This window comes from Rhinopithecus bieti, unplaced genomic scaffold, assembly GCF_001698545.2.
Source record: "Rhinopithecus bieti isolate Rb0 unplaced genomic scaffold, ASM169854v2 scaffold_21412, whole genome shotgun sequence".
In the NCBI taxonomy this organism is placed as follows: Eukaryota; Metazoa; Chordata; class Mammalia; order Primates; family Cercopithecidae; genus Rhinopithecus; species Rhinopithecus bieti.
This window is the reverse complement of record NW_016811643.1, coordinates 716660-737790: the sequence shown is the minus strand read 5'-3', so window position 1 is coordinate 737790 and position 21131 is coordinate 716660. Positions and strand designations below refer to the sequence as shown.

The 21131-nt window shown below is 46.3% G+C and overlaps 1 protein-coding gene across 1 annotated transcript in view; it reads right to left on the bottom strand.

Moving 5' to 3' along the window:
• Positions 1 to 11370, bottom strand: part of FCHSD2 (FCH and double SH3 domains 2) — a 320741-nt gene extending 309371 nt beyond the window's left edge. Inside the window, exons 1-2 of the mRNA XM_017894322.1 lie at positions 10540 to 11370; positions 8719 to 8816 (exon numbers count right to left, since the gene is read on the bottom strand). Coding sequence (XP_017749811.1) covers positions 8719 to 8816; positions 10540 to 10560 — 119 coding nt within the window. The 5' untranslated portion in view covers positions 10561 to 11370. The remainder of the gene's footprint in view (positions 1 to 8718; positions 8817 to 10539) is intronic.
• Between the last annotated feature and the right edge of the window lie 9761 nt (positions 11371 to 21131).

Genomic DNA, 21131 nt, shown 5'->3' with positions numbered 1-21131 from the left:
AAAAATAAAAACACCATTAACTGCAAGACACATTATTTTATATTCTGCTAAGAAAAAAATGCTGCCAATTAACACAATACCCTGTCACTTAGAATTTTTATTTATACTTATTAAAAGAGTTATTTTAAACTTATTTAGTCAGAGTTCAGCATATATTACTTCTATGCATAATAAAAAAAGATAAATGAAATAAACTAGTGTATAAATGGGTCATATTCAGAGTTGAACTCTTCTGAATCATTTTTTTTAATCAGTCATTGATATCCATATTTTTCCACAAATTACCATCCTCCATGCTACCAAAAAAGCCCAGGTGATCCAACATTTGTATGCCAACCATTGTCTCTGGGATTTTCTTACAAGCCTGCTGATACCCATTCCACAAGTTCCATGCATGAAGAGGCAATGACAACTACATCACAGCCTAAAAGAACCATAAGACGCATCTTGATTTCAGAAATGTAAGAATGTAAAAAAATGTGCTTCTTGTAATTCATGAAACACAGTAACTTCCTTTTGTACCTTGAGTAAGACAGAATTCTTCCTGGACTTCAGTTTTCCAATAATAACAGTAGCTACCAATGCTAAATACCTACCATTCTTGGCATTTCACCTGTCTCATTTTACTTCACAGAAAAGCAAAAAGGTCAATATTAATCTTGTTCCACACATATAAAATACCGAAGCTCAGAAAAGCTATAAGCCACTTGTCCAAGATTACCCAGCTAATAAGCAGCAGAGCTGGGTTTCAATCTATGGCCTACCTTCGAAGTTCTTATTCTTTCCATTACCAGTGGTTCTCAAAATTAAGTGCACATAAAAAACTCAGGTGAGGACCGGCATGTGGCTCACGCCTGTAATCCCAGCACTTTGGCAGGCTGAGACAGGTGGATTGCTTGAGCCCGGGAGTTTGAGACCAGCCTGGGCAACATGGCCAAACCCATCTCTACAAAAAAAAAAATACAAAAATTAGCTGGGCATGGTGGTGTGCACCTGTAGTCCTAACTACTCCGGAGGCTGGGTCAGAGGATTGCTTGATTCCAGAAGGTGGAGACTGCAGTGAGCCATGATCATGCCCCTGCACTCCAGTCTGGGTGACAGAATGAAACTGTATCAGAAAAAAAAAAAAAAAAAAGAAACGAAACTCAAGTGATTCTTCCATAGAATGGGAAAAAAATACTGCATATATTTGCAAATCATATATTTGCAAATCTGGTAAGTTATAAAGAACTCTTAAAACTCAATAAAAACAATTTTTTTAATGGGCAAAGCATCTGAATAGACATTTCTTCAAAGAAAATATACAAATGGCCAATAAGCATATGAAAAAATGCTCACCATCATAAGCTGTTGGAAAAATGCTAGTCAAAGCCACTTACAATATCACTTCACATCCACTAGAATGCCTATAATCAAAAAGACAGACAATAACATGCACTGGCCATGATGTGGAGAAATAGGAAGCATCATGTATTACTGCTGGTGGGAATATAAAATGGAGCAGCTGTTTTGGAAAACAGTTTGAAAGTTCCTCAAAAAGTTAAACAGAGTTATATGACCCAGACATTCCATTTTAGGTATATATCCAAGAGAAAACATATATCCATACAAAAACTTGTACATGAATGTTCACAGCAACATTATTAATAATAGTAAAAAGTAGAAACAACCCAAATCTCTGTCAACTGATGAAGGGATTAATAAAATGTGTCATATGCATACAATGGGATATTATTTGGCAATAAAAAGGAATGAAGTAATGATACTACACCTGACGAATCTTGAAAACATTATGCCAGGCTGGGCGCGGTGGCTCACGCCTATAATCCCAGCACTTTGGGAGGCCAAGGCAGGTGGATCACTTGAGGTCAAAAGATGGCAAAACCCCATCTCTACTAAACCTCACTGAGGTTTTGAGATGGCAAAACCCCATCTCTACTAAAAATACAAAAATTAGCTGGGCATGGTGGCAGGTACCTGTAAACCCAGGTACTCAGGAGGCTGAGATAGGTGAAATGCATGAACCCGGGAGGCGGAGGTTGTAGTGAGCCGGGATTGGGCCACTGCACTCCAGTCTGAGTGACACAGAGAAACTCTGTCTCAAACAAAAAAGAAAGAAAAAAAAAAGGAACCATTATGCCAAAATAAGCCAGTCACAAGAAACTACAATGTTACAGAATTCCATTTATATAGATTCCATTTCTGTGGAGACAGAAAGTAGATAAGTGGTTGCTTAAGGCTGGAGAGGGTGATGGGGAGCAACTGCTAATGGGTACCAAGTTTCTTTTAGGGGGAACTAAAACATTTTAAATTGGTGTGATGATTGTACAACCCTAAGGAAAAAAAAAAACAAAAAACGTTGAATGGTACACTTTAAATGGGATATGTAATCATATACGACATGCAGTCGCATCATGTAACTTACATGGTATGTACATTGTATATAAATAAAGCCTTTAAAAAAAAAAAATCTAGACTAGATTAGATTACCTCTAAGATCTTTCTAGATAACAACAGTCTCTGAGACACTGAAAAAAGGTCTCAGCATCACGCACAGTGGCTCATACCTGTAACCCCAATACTTTGGGAGGTCAAGGTGGGAGGATCACTTGAGCCCAGGAGTTCAAGACCAGTTCGGGCAACATAGTGAAACCCTGTCTCTACAAAAAATACAAAATTAGCCAGGCATGGTGGTGCATGCCTGTGGTCCCAACTACTCAGGAGGCTGAGGTAGAAGGATCACTTAAGTCTGGGAGATCAATACTGCAGGGAGAAATGATAACACCACTGTGCTCCAGCTTGGGTGACAGAATGAGAACCTGTCTCAAAAAAAAAAAGTCTCAGAACATCCATAAACAGACATCGGAATCCAATCTCCCGTGACTCCTGGGAATCTACAGTTCAGAGAAAGTAACACACAGTACAGTAATTCCTCATTTGAGGTCTCTAGACCACCAGATGTCTGCAAAGGCAGGACAGGTGCTTCTTGAGCCAGTTTCAATTCTTCAGAACATCTATAAGAAATCACATATTCAGCCTTCTCTGGGGTAAAGTTTTTTAAGTGTCTTTGACTTTGGCTAAACTCACATTAACAGTTTGAAAATAGTGATTTAGAGCTCACTGACAGCTCAATGTATAAAAAAATAAGAAAACAAATTGTTCCCTGATAATATACTGTTTTTGGGGGGGAGGGTTATTTTTTGGTTTTGGGGTTTTTCTGAGACAGTGTCTAGCTCTGTCGCTCAGGCTGGAGTGCTATGGCACTATCTCAGCTCACTGCAACCTCCACGTCCTAGGTCCAAGTGATTCTCCTGCCTCAGCCTCTCAAGTAACTAGAGTAGCTAGGATTATAGGTGTGTGCCACCATGCCCAGCTAATTTTTGTATTTTTGGTAGAGACAGGGTTTCACCATGTTGGCCAGGCTGGTCTCAAACCCCTGACCTCAAGTGATCCACCTGCCTCGGCCTCCCAAAGTGCTGGGATCACAGGCATGAGCCACCGCACCCAGACTCCTGATAATATATTATACTTTTTGATAGGCAAAATATTTTTTACAACTGGACTTATGATGAGTTCCTTGGTTAAAAGCTTGGGAAACACAGATACATGGGACAGTACGGTAGTATGGAAATCAGGACAAATCGCTTCGAGTCCTCACAAATATAATTCACTTCATTTCACTGTGCCTCAGTTTCCACTTTCATCTATAAAATGAACATACATATTATTCACCTGACTAAAATTCAATAATTTTTCCATATTATAGACTTCCTTAAAATGTCTTCTAAGAAGGTAGTTCTTTATATTCTGGGTCACTGCAAAAAATTTTCTTAACTGACTCTACTCAGCACAGCATAGGATAAACAATTCTAAGAAGTACGGCCGGGCGCGGTGGCTCAAGCCTGTAATCCCAGCACTTTGGGAGGCCGAAATGGGCGGATCACGAGGTCAGGAGATCGAGACCATCCTGGCTAACAAGGTGAAACCCCGTCTCTACTAAAATACAAAAAACTAGCCGGGCGAGGTGGCGGGCGCCTGTAGTCCCAGCTACTCGGGAGGCTGAGGCGGGAGAATGGCGTAAACCCGGGAGGCGGAGCTTGCAGTGAGCTGAGATCCGGCCACTGCACTCCAGCCTGGGCGACAGAGCGAGACTCCGTCTCAAAAAAAAAAAAAAAAAGAAGTACACAGATTCTAGTATGTAGAAACTTATTGTAAGTGGTCTTAAAAAGCAAAGAGAAAAAATATAATAATAAACTAAAAAGAAAGTAGACTACTTGTCTACTGCTGATAGCAAAAGTCAACAGAAAACACATCAGTATAAAACCTCCCCAAAGCACGGAATGTCCCGATTAACAACAAATTAGTTGTCTTTTCATCTCATACTTCATTCCCAAAATACTAGCTTCCAAATGCCATCCGCAGAACAAATGAACTGAAGAAGGGGAGGAGAACAAAGGAGAAAAACTGTATCATAATTGGTTTCCTGCCCTCGAAATTCCAAAAGATAAAAACTGGGGACCATGGGGGTGGGTTGCAGCAGTAGTGGCTCACTTCTGTAATCCCAGCACTTTGGGAGGCCAAAGTGGGAGAATCACTTGAGCCCAGGAGTTCAAGACCAGCATGGGCAACAAACAAACCCTGTCTCTACAAAATTTTTAAAATAAGCCAGTTGTGATGGCACATGCCTATAGTCCTAGGTACTCGGGAGGCTAAGGCAGGAGGATCGCCTGAACCCAGGAGGACAAAGACATAGTGAGCTAAGATCACACCACTGCATTCCAGCCTAGGCAACAGAGCAAGACTCTTGTCTCTTAAGAAAAAAAAAAAAAAATGAAAGAAAGAAAGAAAGAAGGGATGTAAGGGGGAAGAAATAGATAAAATTCAGCATAAAACTATATTTACAGTCTAATGTGCTATGTATTTTTTTTTAACTTTTTTCAATGTCATAAAAACATTTGACATTTTCTCAGGCTGAGCACAGTGGCTTGACAGTAGGATTACTTGAACCCAGAAGTTCAAGACCAGTCTGAGTAACATAGTGAGACCCCATCTCTACAAAAAATACAAAAATTAGCCGCGCACCTGGAGTCTCAGCTACCCTGGAGGATGAGATGGGAGGATCGCTTGAGCTTGGGAGGAGAGGTTGCAGTAAGCAGAGATCACACCACTGCATTCCAGCTTGGGCAACAGAGTGAGACTCTGCCTCAAATTAAATATATATATATATATATATATATATACATACATACATATATATATACTACTAATGTCTTTAAGAATAAAAAGCTATTGGTACTTTTCTGAGTGAATTCATACTAACTTAAATTGAGCATAAAACTGGCAAGAGGCACTGGTGAGAAGGAGTACTAATCTCAAAAGAGGAAAAGCAAGCAAGATCCTTTACAACTTAATTCATATAAAAACCCAAGTTGGGGCCGGGCGCAGTGGCTCATGCCTGTAATCCTAGCATTTTGGGAGGTTGAGGCGGGAGGATCACTTAAGTCAGGAGTTCAAAAGCAGCCTGGCCGACATGGTGAAACTCAGCCTCTACTAACAATACAAAAAAATTAGCCAGGTGTGGTGGCAGGTGTGGTGGCAGCTACTAGGGAGGCTGAGGCAGGTGAATTGCTTGAACCCAGGAGGCAGAGGTTGCAGTGAGCTGAGATTGCACCACTGCACTCCAGCCTGGCCAACAGAGCAAGACTTCGTCTCAAAAACAAACAAAAAAACACCCAAGTTCAGAGATTTCCAATGAACTTTTAAAAAATCATTCCACTTGCTAGAGCAGACAAAAGAAGCCAGATCACTTCCTTCCTCAGGCAACTGAAGTTATCATGAATACCAAGAGAAGGCAAGTTTCAACTTTTTCAATACTGTCTTTGAAAAAAAAAAAAAAAAAAAGCAAATCAGAAACCTAAACTCTTGTTTTATAGTAGGTAATACAGTATCCTATTCACAACTCTATGGGAATGAAAGGATTCATTCCATTAAGTTAATATAGATAGAAGAACATACTAACTCCTTCAAACAAATAACCTGTTAATCCTTGGAGCACCAACAATCTCTGCCTTTATATATTATATACTCTACAACAAACAGGATAGTGTATTTAAAGTGATCACATGAACCAAAGTATATAACACAAGCTCAACAGAGGTCCCCATGTCACCCTACAGAGTGTATACAGTATCTCACCCAAGAAAAAATAAGATACATTTAAATATGGCCAGTCACATTCATTTGACAAGGGTATAAAAATACAAAAATGAGTAATAGCCCATAACTTCAAAGACTTCACCTGAGGGAGGATGCCAGAAGCATGTGCAAAAATCAAAATCCTTTGAGATCACAGAGAACAAGGAACTTGCAGTTATTGGTAATCAAGAATTTGTCAGGTGAAAAAGTGAAAGGGTACCAACAGGCAAAGACAACAGCATACACAGAGGTATGAATGTAGACTGCACAATTAGACAACCTGATGTCCCAAGTGACCAGAGCTGGGGGAAGAAAGAGGAAGGATGCATGGGCATGAAATGGTAGCAACCAAGCCAGGAAAGGAAGCTTGCAGGTGGGTTGCAGAGAACCATATATACTATGACAAGGTGTTTGGCCTTTATCTAGAAGGCCACAGAGGAGTGATCTATAATAATGTTTTTAGAAAGCTAACTGGTGGTAATGTGGAAGAAATATTTAAAAGGAGAGATGGGAGATGGAAGATATAAGGACACTACGGCAATAATTAGGATACTAGTATAATGCAAGCCAAATGTGATAGATCAGCAATCATACAAACTAAGCAACAGTAACAGGAGCAAGAGACTATATCAACTTAGCTTAGATGTGTGCCATATCTCACATGCATTGTGATTTGATCTATACAACCTTGGGGAACAGAGGCCATTATTGCCCCTTTTTACAAATGAGAAAAATTAAGTTTATAAAGATTAATTCATTTTCCACAAGTCAGCACAGATACCAGGACACAAACTCAGGACTGTCTGGCTGCAGTGTCCATATTCTTTACCATAAGCTCCTGCACCAAGCTACAGACAATAGGGGGAAATGCAGACAAAATGCAATCAAGAAGTCTTTAGAAGACACAATCAACAGGAATTATTACAACCACTGACCACCGATACCCCACACGGGATCTTCACTTACAAACTAATTCTGCCTTCCTGAACTGCTTCTGAAAATTTATTACTTTCTTCATCTAGAGATTTCTCAGTTTGCTTAATAAGTTAAAAACCTTAAACTTTTAACCACATCAAGAGTTTCAGATATCTCACACAGGAATTTTTTTATTTTTTTCTTTTGAGACAGGGTCTCACTCTGTTGCCCAGGTTGGAGTGCAGTGGTGCCATCTCAGCTCACTGCAACCTCCACCTACTGGGTTCAAGCAATTCTTCTGCCTCAGCCTCCCAAGTAGCTAGGACTACAGGCGCACGCCACCATGCCTCGCTAATTTTTGTATTTTTAGTAGAGACAGTGTTTCATCATGTTGGCCAGGCTGGTCTCAAACTCCTGACCTCAGGTGATCTGCCCACCTCAGCCTGCCAAAGTGCTGGGATTACAGGTGTGAGCCACCACGCATGGCCTCGCATAGGAATTTTTAAGTCTAAATATTTTCTTATGGTTATAACAAGGGAGAAAAGACAAATACAGAATTAAAATTGCAATTTTCAGTCAGAAAACAACAATCTTGATATATCCAGATTGGATGAGAATAGATTTATATGCCTTAGTCAGAAACCCTGAAGACACGTATACAACAGAAATGCTTATAGTGCCTAAATATAGGAGAGGAAAAAAGGAAATTCTTAAAACTAAAATCTTTGGGCTACAAACAGCAATCCAAACACATAATTTTATCATAACACCATCGAGTTAATATTTTTCATGAAACCAACATGAAGTTAGTGTACTACCAGAAAACTAGGTAACTGATAAGGCTTACAGACCCAATTCCAATTTAATAAATGTATTACAAAAGGGAAATAAGAATTGCAGCCACTCTTGTTTCACCATGCAAATCATCTCCCATTCTGGACGAAAATCTTTGTTGAACTGTCAGTCTATATTAAAAGACTGTTAAATAAGTGGTATTTCTTTCATTAAAATAAGTCATCCATCCCTCTAGGAAGAAAGATACTGATTTTCACAATATTAGCAAGATGTCTTAGCTATTCAAAGTTATCTTGACTATGAATATGAGTAACCTCAATAATAAAATAAAATATAATAAACACTTCTCACTAAATTTGGCACTCAAAGACAAAGTTGTATTTGTCATGTTCTAACCCAGTGAGAGCATATAATCATCTGGGGTTGACTGGCTCACCCCTAGATATTAACCATTAACCACAAGTGTTGGCTTAAAAATCTAACTATGTAAAACTGTTAAGGTCAATAAAATGATTGTTACAGTTCTGTGGAAAGATTATTTAAACAAGAATCTTTAATTATTATAATTTGACTAATAAGACTTTTAAGGTCCTTGTTTTTTCCAAATACTATGTGTGCACTATAGGTCCCCACTGAAGGAAAAGTTTGTATTGTGTTAGTTCCAGTTCTAATTTCCAGCTGAGTCAAAGTTCTAACAGCCTTAAAGCAGGAAATCCAAAAGGAAATTCCATCATCAGTTCCTGGGGCTTGGTAACTCAAAGCTTCTTTGAAACAGAGAAATAGAAGTCCTTGAACTATTTACTATAGCCTTACCTCATATCTTCAAGCAAATCACATTCTGCTTGATGTTTGGCTTGAAGTTTTGTCATCTGCTCAACTTGAATGTTTTTCAGTTCTTGGGTAACTTTCACCTAAAATACACCATATATTTATGAAGGTCTTTTTACAAATTTAACCCAAAAAAATTGCTTAAGGAAAATACATCTGTCAGAATATGTCTCTTGCTCGCCTCTCCCCTGAAGGCCATAAATCCATTATTCGCCCTCTAGTTTTATTCACTGAAGATACTCACTTAATGAAAAATTAAAGCCAAATAGCCTGAACAGAGGTTTAATGAAAATACACGACTATAAATATTACAAACTAAAGACATGCAAAATAAACTGCCAGTCATTCCGTTTCATACACAAGCTCAATCCATGTCTAGGTCTTCCTAGAGTTTTAAAAGAGGCTGTCTTCTATTTCTAAAAAAGATTCAAAGACATTAACCACCAGGAGAGGCGAGCAGAGTGTGGATGGGGGCTGGGAGCCTAAGAGTGCCTGATACCCAATGACCAATATTTACACAATCATGATAATATGCATGAGTCGACTACATAAATTACTCCATAATGGCTGCGAAAAAGCACACTGTCTCAGAATGATGCCCTCGACTTGCTGACAGTGCATCAAATCACAATCTCTTTCTCACAAAGGAGAAAGCAAAAGTGACCTTCCAGCGTATGCAGTGCTTTTAAACTACCCCAGCAAGCTGATCCCGGTAGAGGCTCCACTTCAAACAGCGAGAACAGCAAATGCCTGCTGGCCAGAGAGCCTCGCCCGCGAGGCCGGGCCCCAGGGTTCGAAGTTACGGTGGGTCTGGAATCTCGGCCTCAGGAGTGGGACCACCCGGAGGGGTGGGGGTACATGTTCGAAAGAAAATGACTCACTTAAATGGAGAAACCCGGATTAGGAAAGAGAGAAAGCAGAGGCAGCAGACATGGGTGAGTTAGGCGTTAGGCAAATGTTTGCCCACGAGGGTAGGACAGAACGGCCTCATCCACCCAGTGCCCAGAGTAGACATTCAGTATCCATCTGTAGGATTAAAAGGCAAGGACACAGCCTCGACCCCTGGGAAAGCCGGGGAAGGGCGCAGCGGGGAGGCTGATGACAAGCAGGGTGCATCCGTCACTCCCACCCTGGTCATCCAACCCCGGCTCGCAGTGCACACGCCACGCACCTCCCGGGCCCGGTACTCGCTTTTCAGAAGACAGCACTACAGCCTCCTCGCCCCTCAGTCGGGAGCGAGGCAGGACCCGTCAATCCTTAATTTATTTTCCCTTGGGGTGAGGAGGCGGTGACTATTCCAACTTCTTTTCGGCCGCCCCGTAGGAAAAGCAGGCCAAACCCTAAGGCTAGGCTAGAAACAAATCCCCCGCAAATTTGCAAACGGGCGGGGCTGGCGACAAGCGGCTGGAGGGCTCAAAGCTGGTGCAGACTAAACAATCACACACGCACAAGGCTCTGCAAAGCTGCCGGGGCGTCCCCGCCTCCCCCTCGGTGCAGCCTGGAGAATGCACTTTGCAGCGGGCAACACTGCCACGCGCGCGCACACACACAAACGCACACCCGAAACTCTTGTGAAATGTCTGGGGGTCTCCTGCGTAGAGGAGGGACGAGCCCCGGCGGCCCCTCTGTCGGAAAGGCAACTCACGAGCACGCCCCCCACCTGGAGCCGGCAGCAAGTCGGTGACAAGCCCAAGGCGAGGGCGGTCACGGCCCCTTGCGGGAGGGGGAGGGGGCGCAGCGGTCGCCCCAGCCGCGTTCCGCGTACGCATCTCTCCGAACCCCAAAGCCCACCAACTGCGCCCTTACCTTCCTCGGCGGCGGCTGCATGATGCTGAAGGGACATCAATCCTCCCCGACGGCAGCCTTAGCAAGGACCAGGAGGAGGAGGGCCGGAGAGGAGGGGACGGCCCAGCAAGCAAGCGCGTGTGTGAAAGGAGAGCCTAAGAAGCAGGACTTGCCCCGAAGGGAGCAGGCCGGCGGGCGGCAGGAGGACCCCGGCCAGAGAGCGAGTGTGAGGAGAAGGGGGAGGAGCGCCGGGAAGGCTTGGGGCCCGGGCGGCCCGGGGGTGTGTGAGGAAGGAGGCGGAGACGGTGAAGGGGCGGGGGCCCCGGGAGCAGGGGCGCGAGGGTCTCAGCCGGCGGGGCGGCGGGTGAGCCGCCGCAGAATTGTCCGCGCCCACCGTCCGCCGCCTGCTGGGCCGCTCCTGGCGGACGCAGCGGCCCCCACCCCACCCACTCAGGCGGCCCGGCCCTCGCTGGGCCTAACGCCCCCGCCCGCCCGGGAGGAGGAAGGTGGTGCCGCGCTCCCCACTAGGGCTCCACCACTCAGGCCGCGGGAATTTCCGGCCTCGCCGCGCGGCGCAGCGCCCCGCTCCGGCTGTTGAGGGAACCGCTCAGTCCAGAGCGGGGTTCGAGGGGCCGGTCCGCGCTGCCGGTAGGGAGCGAGGCCACGGCACAGGGCTTCGTACCGCGGCAGGGGAAGGGGGGAGCTAACGGATTGGTCGGCGGGTGGGAGGTGTAGAAAAGCCAGCGCCACGCGAAAATCCCCCCTTTCTCTCCGAGAGTGGCACGTTCCAGACGCCTCCTGGCCTCCCTCCCCCACGCTGAGAGCCAGCCGGGGGCTTCCCGCGCGCTTTCCCGCCAGCTCGCCCCGGCGCGCGTCTCCGCTCGGGGGCGCGCACGTGGGCGGGAGAGGGCTCCGCGCCGACGCACGCGCAGAGGCCGCCCCCGTCTCCTGCCCGCCTTTGCGGCTGCAGTGTGTGTGTGTATGTGTCGGGGGGCGGGGGGCGACGCTCTCAGGGAAATGTTTGCAGTCGGGAGGGGGTCAGCATCCCTGTGGGATACAGAATTCTGGCGTTTGCTTCCTCTCAGCCCCTCAACACCCCACTCTTCCTACCAGCTAGATGTGCGCGAGAGGGGCGAGCAAGGACGAATCGCTTTGCGGCTGGCCGCAGGTGCCAGGCCATTGCGATTGTAGGGCGGAAAGGCAATTGCTCTGCAAAGGAAACGGCGGCACTCTACTGCAGGGCATTCAAGTCAAAGATCACTGACTGCGCTGAGAGGGAACCGAGAGAACGTTTAGGCCGAGGCCCCCATTTCACAGACGGGGAGGCAAGTGCCCATAGAGGGAAGCCTTTCTGAGGGTTACAGAGCAGGACTAGAATCTCTGCGTCAGGAAGGGTTCTATGGGTTATTTTAAAAAAGAAACAGGTGCAGGATAATAGGCACGAGGAAAAGTAGAGGAGGCAGGAGAGGCCATAGAGGAAGCCCTTGTCTGGGAGTCAGGATCTCTGGGTGCCAGTCCACTTTGCCTACCCCTAACAGGCTAGGTGAGCTCGGGTTTCCTTATCTGCCAGTGAAAGTGCTTATCTAAGCAGTGCACCCCACCACCACACATGAACCTTCCTGCTCTGTTCAGACCATCTACAGGGAGGGTTATTGGCCTCCCTTGGGGTCCTCAGAAGAGGAATACCTCTTCCCCATGCCCAGGGAGTTTTTTTGAGTCACGGGGCTGTGTGGAGGCTGAGCTGGATTACTCCACCGTTTTTTCAGAAGTTGAGATCCCAGACAGCTGTTCTCAGAAGTGCAGTCAGGCCTAAGAGGAAGGTGAATGAGGCCTGGAGAGACAAGTAACTTCCTGGGTGACCACATGGCCAGAAATTGAAAAGGTGGAACTTAAACCCAGGTTGTTTACATTGAGTTAGGCTAGATTCTTGTACAGAAAAGTGATAGAGTTGTGTTTTGAGTAAGATTAATCTAGAGCTGTGTATGAACTAGGAGACTAGTCTTGCTATTTCTGGGTTCAAAAGTTAGCCCTTCACCAGAATCCTTAATTAAATCAGGGAAGGCCTGGGGCAAAGGGGCAGGTGGATGGAGGCCTAGGGCCCTGACAGCTGTGGGGTGGCAGCTAGAGCCCAGGCCACAGGTACCCTAGGCTGGGCTCCAGTCTCAGCTCCACCACCAATTTTTTGTGAAGGCTGAGCTAGTCAATTCACTTATTTCAGCCTTGTTTCCTCACTTGTAAAATGGAGGTATAATGCTAACCTCATAGGCTTGCTGTATTGAATAGAATTTCTTCTACCACAGGGCCTGGCATGTAGTGCTTAGTAAGTGCTTGTTGATTCATCATTCATTCAAAAAATACTTGCTAAGGTCCTGCTTTGTTCCAAGCCTGTGCCAGGCACTGGGGTTCTAGAGATGAGCAAGATAGAATCAGCCTTCACCAAGACTGAGTTCCAGACCAACCATTCCTTGAATGACACTGGGCTAGTGGAAGAGGTGTAACACAGAACGTGGCCCGGATGCAGTGTCATGCACATAGCAAGTGCTTAACAAAGATTTGCTGAATCCTAGTCTTGGGTGCAACTGGTCTGGCCCAGAGATTATCCTCCCTTCACCTCTCAGGAAGTGAGCACTGGGGTATAATGGTGCTGGATGTTGGGAGACATGAGATCTAGCCTCTACCATGGATCTAGTGGGCTTTCTCTGGGCCTTGGTGCTAGCCTGCAGAATAAGATAAGTGAGTGAGCCTAGAACTTAGGAGGCTGTTCACAGAAGAAGTCACACCCTGGGGATTTAGTTTATGCATATAGGAGGGCATCCTCTACCTGATTTGCCATCATTCTGAAGCCAGGAGTCACATTGACTTTCTGGAATGATTTCCGTTGGAAGTGTTATAAAGAGCTAAGGGCAATACCAGATGGGCTTACCTACAGACTCCTATTTCAAAAATGTGATTTTAAAAAAAAATTGTTTTAATACTTACCAAGTGCCTTTTCCAAACCCTAAACTTTCATATTACTTTTCCAAGCTAATCTTTACCTGTGGGATAGTATTATTTTCTTCATTTTTACTGATGGGGAACTGGAGGCTCAGTGAACCTAAGTGACTTACCCTGACATGATACACTTGACACCATAACCCAGTTGTCCAATGAGGAATGTTCCTGTATGAAGAATATTCAAGGGAATTGGGAGAGTTCCTAACCCAGGAAAATAAGCAGACCCAGGAGGATACAATCCATTATGTTCCAGACTCTAGGGGACCGGGGAAGAGATTTCTGTGACTTATGTAAGCCTGACTTGAAATGTACCATTTTGAACAGGGCTGGGGACTTCCAGAGCCTTGTTCTGCAATGCAGGGAAGCGCTATGTTGCCAGTAACATTGCTTGAGATTCTTTGGGGAAATGGTGCAGAGCAGCATGCACTATGGCCCCAGAGACAAAACTGGGACAGGTCTTAGCTGCATCTCAGGAAGGAGCTTTTCCAGGCAGAGCTGCCCCTGGAGGGAGTGAGCTCCCTGTCCCTGGGGCTGTGCAAGCAGGTTCTGGCTCCCTTCCATCAAAGAGGCCACAGATGGGATCTCACTCTGAAAAGAAATTAATAACAGCTGCCATTTATTTTGCCTCTTCCACGTTCCAGACGTTAAAATAGGCATGTTATTTACATTGTTTCCAACATTCACAACAACTCCTCATAATACATAATATAATGGTACATAATATATAATATAACCTCATAATACATAATATAACCCTATTTCACAGGCTGCAGCTCAGAGGTGACCCAAGGTCACACAGCTAGTGAAGGAAAGGGAGGCCTGGCCCCTGGCTCTAAAGCTGTGCTCTCCCTCCAGCATGCTGCAGTGCAGTCTCCCATTTCATTAGGAATATGATTCTAAAGTTAAGTCAGAGCTAGGATCAAAAACTGGCCTGGAGCAGGTATATGAATGGGTATTGGAAAATCAGCTGTTCTGATATTCCGGGGCTCCTGGGAAAACTGGCCGGGAGGCAAAGTATACAGCAGCCCTTAAGCATGGCCAGAATATGAGTAGCACACTACTCCCAGTCCAGAGCACACACCTAGGACAGTTTGACTCCATCAAAGGCTTTCTTCAGAGAAAGTAGCTGCCAGTCCCCCTGCCCACAGTGCACCAAGACATCCCTGACCGTTCCTGCAGTTGGGGTCCATCAGCCCTCTCTACTCTGTCTTCCTCTGTGTCATTAGCTCCCACCTGCATTGACACAGGCTGCTCAGGAATGCTTGTCAGGATGCCAGCTATTCCCTGCCTGAGCCCCACCAAGTCCAGCTGGGGATGCTGTGGCAGACAGCGTGATGTATGGACCCCACCCCCATTCATCTCCTTCCTACCCCTAGTCACCTTTCCCTACCCATGCCTTTGCTCCCTGAGCTAATTCCCTCAACACCGACCTCCTGCCAGCCTGATGTGAGAGTGTGCCTGTCTCTTCCACTATCAGCTCTTAGGACAGAATCCCAGAACAGGTAAATGAGGTTTCAAGATTGGTCCAGAAGAGAGCAGGGGCTCTCCTTGACACACAGTGAGTTTGTTCAAGGTACTAGGCCTTGAATTCCATAGTGTCACTCAACAAGCCCTTATCCTGGGCTTAGTCATGAGCAGGTCTCTGGGGTGAGGAGCTGCCCACTGGGAGCTCCCAATCTCAATACAGAGACCAAGGTCACAGCAGTGAAACATGTAGGACCAGGAGGGTCATAGGGACCCAGATCCTACCAGGTGGTAGCAGAGATCTTCTAAGGCCAGAGGCAAGTCCCCAAGAAGCAGGCACTAGGACCAGGAATTATCTTGTCAAGTGTTGCCTCTGCCAGGGAATATTACAACTTTGGATGGCAGGAGTGGGGGTGTACGGTGAATGAGCAGCTAGTGCCAGGGCTATCATAGGAGCTGATAGGCACATAGTTTTGACATTAGGAGGCAGGAAACCACCGTGCTAATTCTGTCTTTGCCAGGTACTCACTGAGTGTGACCTCTAGTGCATCACTGTCCTCTCAACCTTGGTTTCTATATTTATAAAATGGGAATAACAAATTCTGTCCTGTCTTCCTCTTGGAGGGCTGTGCAGGTTAAATGAAATAACAGGTATATGAACTGCAAAGAGCTCAGGAGCCACATAAACAAGTAACTGCTGATCCTGGGACACATCAGGAAAGGTTGAGTGACTGCCTGTATTGAACGCTGATCAGCACCTTCCGCCATGAGCTGCACTGATTAGGCACCAATGACTAAAATACATTTGGTGGAGGGGTGAGGTTACAGGGGTCTGAGCTCAAGCAAACCTGGGTTAGATGTCTGATTTCTCTTCTGCCAAGCTTAGAGTTTTTGATCATGTCTTGAAACCTCTTTTCAGGCAGGATTCCTTGTCTAGAAGGGAGATAATGGCTCTTTGCAGGGTTGCAGTGGGAATCAAATGGGAATGTTTATGTAAAGTGCCTGCAACTGTGCCAGCCCACAAATGTGTTTTCTTTGTTGAGTTTTCCTTCAGTTTCCCATCATTTTGTTATGCCTTTATTTGTAAGTTAAAAAATAAAACACAAAAAGAGGAATTTCCATGGAGGAGATTGAGCCCCACTAGAATCCTAGTTCTGCTCCTTACTCATTGTGAGGACCTGGGAAGTCCCTGCCTCTCCCTCAGCCCAGGTTTTCTCATCTGTAACACCAGGAGTTCCACCAGGGAGTTTCTCCAGGGCCTAGCCTGGGAGGTACAGGATGCTACCAAGTCTGTGAGCCCCTTTCAGGGAGAGGACCCTTCAGGCTGAGCTGGGTAAGGAGGGCCAGGCAGGGATCAGGGGAGGGAGAGAAGAGTTGTGGGAGAGGGACAGCAGGATTCAGAGGTGGCAGTTCTGTCACCACCATAGGCTGGCCTGTGAAGGGAGCAGGCCCTGTTCAGGATGCCTGCCTGCCTGTTTTCCCACAGCCTGCTGAGTTAATGCCAAAACAAAATACACTTGCTTGCTCCATGCCTGAGGGCAGCAGGCCAAAATGAGTGTCCTGGAGGGCTGGCAGACACCCTGGCATCCTGCCTGCCCTCCATGGGCATCTGCCCTTCCCCTGTCTGCAGTACCACCCTCAGCCAAAGCTGGCCTAGGGTGTGGAGAGGAGGCTCCCCAGGGTCTGCACTCCTCCTCCCATTTGCAGTCTTTCTAAGTGGACACCTCCAACCCCTACACCTGCCTGTCTTCCCAGTCCAGCCTTGGCCCAAGACATGATCTAATTCTCACTATGCTGATGTGGGCAGAGCACATGGCATCAGAATGCTAGGAGCTGCTGTCGGTCGCCATGGAAGGGAATTCCCCAACTCAGGAAAGCTCTTCCAGCAGAAGGGAGCAGGTGGCGAGCCTCCCTGAAGAGACAGACGCTGCCAACGCTGCAGACAGAGCCAATCGTGGGGTAGGAAGCATCAAATCTACCACCCCCGGCCCTCTGTCTGATGCTTGTCTACATTGTGTACATTAATAATAATAGCTCATGCTTTATAATAGTTACTATGTGGCAGACAGCCTTCCAAGCACTTCACATAAAAAAAAACTAACGTAATTCTCACAACTCTGAGGTAGGTACTATTACTAGCTTCATTTTACAGATGAGTTATGTATGCCTATGGTCATGCAGCCAGTGGCAAACTGAGATGTATACCCAATTATCCAGGCTACAGGGTCTGTGCTATTAACTGCTAAACTAATCTGCCACCAAAAGATGATATCCCCCATAAAACCCAGGTCCAAACTTGGAACATGACGAGATGCTTGCCTTAGTACCTTAGAATCCAATCATCTTTCCAACTTGCCTAAGCTGAGAATCACCAGGGGGTGCTTGTTTAGAATACACAGTCCTCTGTCCTTAGCCTCCAGCCCCCGCTCTAAGGATTCACTAAATTGGAAGTGGGAGGAGAGGCAGCACCTGACATGTGGAAATCATACCATAAATGCCTGTTAAATGAATGAATGCTTCTGACTTCTCTGAGCCTCTGCTCAGAGAACTCATCTCTAAAATAGAGTTACAGCTACCTACCCTCCCCCATTTCCAAGGGTGGCTGTGGGTTAAGCCAGTGTGTGTGTCTGCTCCAGCTTTGCTGGCTGTGGGAAGTTGTTTATAAGCATACCCGCCTGGCTCCTAATAATAGCTGTAATAATAATAGCTGACATTTCTTGAATGCTTAGGGGATACCAGGCACAGCTCTGAGGGCTTTGACTGTGTTAACCCATTAATTCTCACAACACTCAATGATGTTGATTGTAAGAAGGAAGCTAAATCACTTGCCTGAGATCACACAATTAGTAAGAGGTAGGCTATTTGAATACAGACGGTCCTGCCCCAGTGTCTAGAGGTTAACCACTCCATCACACTTACCAGAGTCACCCAGCCCTTCCTCATGGGAACTGGGCTGCCACCGTTTAACTGAGCAAATGATTTCTGTACCTGTAGTATTTTAGGAGGGGAGAATAAAAAGTTGAATTAACAGGTACCCTCAATCTAGATGGAGAGACAAGATATAGAATTCCCTAATGATTGTTTGAGTCTGAGTAATTCCAAAGCACAAAATCAAAGTGCCGTCATTGTTCCAAGTGGGGGAATACTGCTTCTGTCTAAAGGAGGGGCCCACGAGGGCTGTATTGGAAGTGGGCCTTGATGCATAGGAGGCAGGCACTCCCCATGGAGGGACAGAGAGAGCAAAAACCACAAGCTGAATGGGCCTGAGCCATGTTTGGAAACATGGCTCTATCCATATCTCTCTTGGATAGAGAATTGTGTGAAATTAGGTGGATGGTATAGCCTTGGGTGGCCCTCTTGAATGTCTGCTCACAATTTCCTCCTTCCTTCCTTCTTTCCTTCTTTCCTTCCTTCCTTCCTTCTGTCTTACTTTCTTGTTTGTTTGATTGAGATGGGGTCTTGCTCTCTCACCCACGCTGGAGTGCAGTGGTGCGATCACAGTTTGCTTGCTTGCAGTATTGACCCCCTGGGCTCAAGCAGTCCTCTCACCTCAGCAGGAATTGGGACTTCAGGTATATGCCACCATACCCAGCTAATTTTTGGTGGTTGTTGTTTTTTGTAGAGATAAGGTTTTGCCACGTTGCCCGGGCTGGTCTCGAATTCCTGGACTCAAGCGATTCACCCAGCTTGACCTCCCAAAGTGCTGGAATTACAGGTATGAGCCACCGCACCTGGCCCTGCTCACAATCTTAAAAAGCAGTAGTCTTTTATGGTTTTATCACACTCTGTAGTGGGCACAAATATTGGCTATCTCACTCATCCTATCAATGTCACCATCCCCCTAGACTTCTGGGAGAAGATCTTGTTTATGGCACCCAGCAGGCATACTGGATGGATGGATTTGAAGGTCTGAAGACCCAGAGGTTTAACAACAGTGGAGCATTAAGAGTGGGCAGCCAGGTCATGGAATACAAGACCCAGTTGGCAACCTAAGGGAGGATGTGCCTAAGGGCCTGCACAGGCCTGTCCTTTGCTCATATTCAGCCTATATCCTCACCTACTGTGCTGAGCCTATGACCCAGGGTAGGCTTGTGAGTGAGTGGTCCATAAGGAGAGGATGGGGTGTGTCTGAAAGACAAGACACCCTGGGCTTGGTCACACTAACTCTAGTACCTTTCCTGTCTGCATGCTGGGCACTCAGCTTCCAAGTAGATGTGCACTTAGAAGCTGCACATCTCAAACAAACAAACAAACAGGCACATCAGCATATTAGCACATGCTAATAGGCTATTTTGACCATGCACCTACTGCTCAAGACCCTTTTATGGCTGCCCACTGCCCTCCAAATTTAGCCCAAGCTTTTTAACCTGACATTCAAGGCCCTTCACTGTGTGAAGGCCCTTCAGCCAGCCTACACAACCTCTTCTCTCAGTTCTACCATTTTAGGTACCCTTTGTTCCAAAGACACAGCATGTATGTACACACACACAAACAACACACACAACTTTTCCAGCAACTCATCAGGCTCTTTAGCAACTTCATACATCTGAATATGCTGTTCCCTCTGCTTTTAACACCCTTCTCTCTTTTCTCTGCAGGATCAGCTTAGGGTCTTGGTTAAGAGCTTGAGTCAAGTTCCAATTCAGACTGACCAGTTGGACCTTTGGCCCTGCTGCTCCCTAGCTGTATGGCCTTAACTCCATAATATGGATGCTGTGTACCTCTCCAACATCAGCCCACGGCATCTCCCCTCCACCATGTTCTACTATGTTCTGCCCTGGGCCTGTTTACCCTTGGCACAGCTCTGACTCCCTTTAGGCCTGCATCACTATGTATATTGGCATAATTCGGTACCCTTGAGGCCTACGTGCCTCTGTCAGACTCTAGTCTGTCACCATCAAGACCAGAAAGTGCTTTCTAGATAGTAGCCGAATGACTCTGAAAGTAAAGCTTCACCTTTTCTCTCTGGGGCAACTGGAAAAACCTTCTCCAAACCAGCACTGATCACAGAGAAGTGACTACATCAAGGCCAGAGGCATCTTCTAGATATTCCATCTGGGTGAGAATCTTTCAGCCACATCTGGAGACCATTAGTCTCCATTTGCACCCACACCCACACCCTACACTATGCCCCAGGAGGCAGACCCCTGTGGGCTGCCTCATCAGGCCTTCTTGCCAACTGGCTTCCACTTGGGTCTGGACATGATTCCTGACCCCTTTGAGTACTGGGCCGTAAGACTTTTCCACTGTTGCCAGCCTCTGGGCGGGTGCCTCAGCATCCTTTTATTTGTTCTCTTACCCTGCCCACACCTCAGTACAGTAGTCCCCTCATTAAAGTCTCTTCATCTGAACCGTTAGGGGTGAACTGCTTCCTGCTGGTCCCCAAATACCTGACCCTGCACCTGGAGATGATTGATCTGAATGGGCAGATCCAGCTAGAGGGTCAGGTATTTGGGGACCAGCAGGAAGTAATTCACCCCTCACGGTTCATAACCCCTACAAAAAATAAAAAATTAGCCAAGCTTGGCAGCACATGCCTGTGGCCCCAGCTGCTCACAAGGCTAAGGTGAGAGGATCATTTTCGCCCAGGAGCTCCAGGCTGCAGTGAGCTGTGATGGTACCCCTGCACTCCAGCTTGGGCAATGAGGCAAGGCTCTGTCTCAAACAAACAAACAAATGAAAAAAACAGACATAATCATGTCAAGACTTGCCCCAGAACAAAGAACCCACCAGCGCAGCCCATGAACAGCCCCTCCCCATGTTCATGCTTTGGGTCAGGCATACTCAATGCTAGCTTCTCTGGGCACGTGAGGGTCTGATTCTGACTTATCAAGAGCTCTTGGGGACAGAGTCAGATGAGACAGGGGCACATGTAGTGAGGTGACAGTGAAGTAACAGTGACTACTTTGGTGAACCAACATTACAGAACAAAACAGGCCTCAAGGCAAAACATGGTCAAACCACTGCTCAGGCAGCATGAGCAATGCAGGTCGGTGTAGGGGAAGCCAAGGAACTTGAGCTGCTCAGGGCAGGCTCGCTGGAGGGCCTACAGGACCTGGGCAGTATCCATGGGATGCTAGAAATGATGGGATGGGACATTGGGAGGGGTGGGGAGTAGGGAAGGAATATCTCAGGAAAAAGAGTTAAGGCCTGGC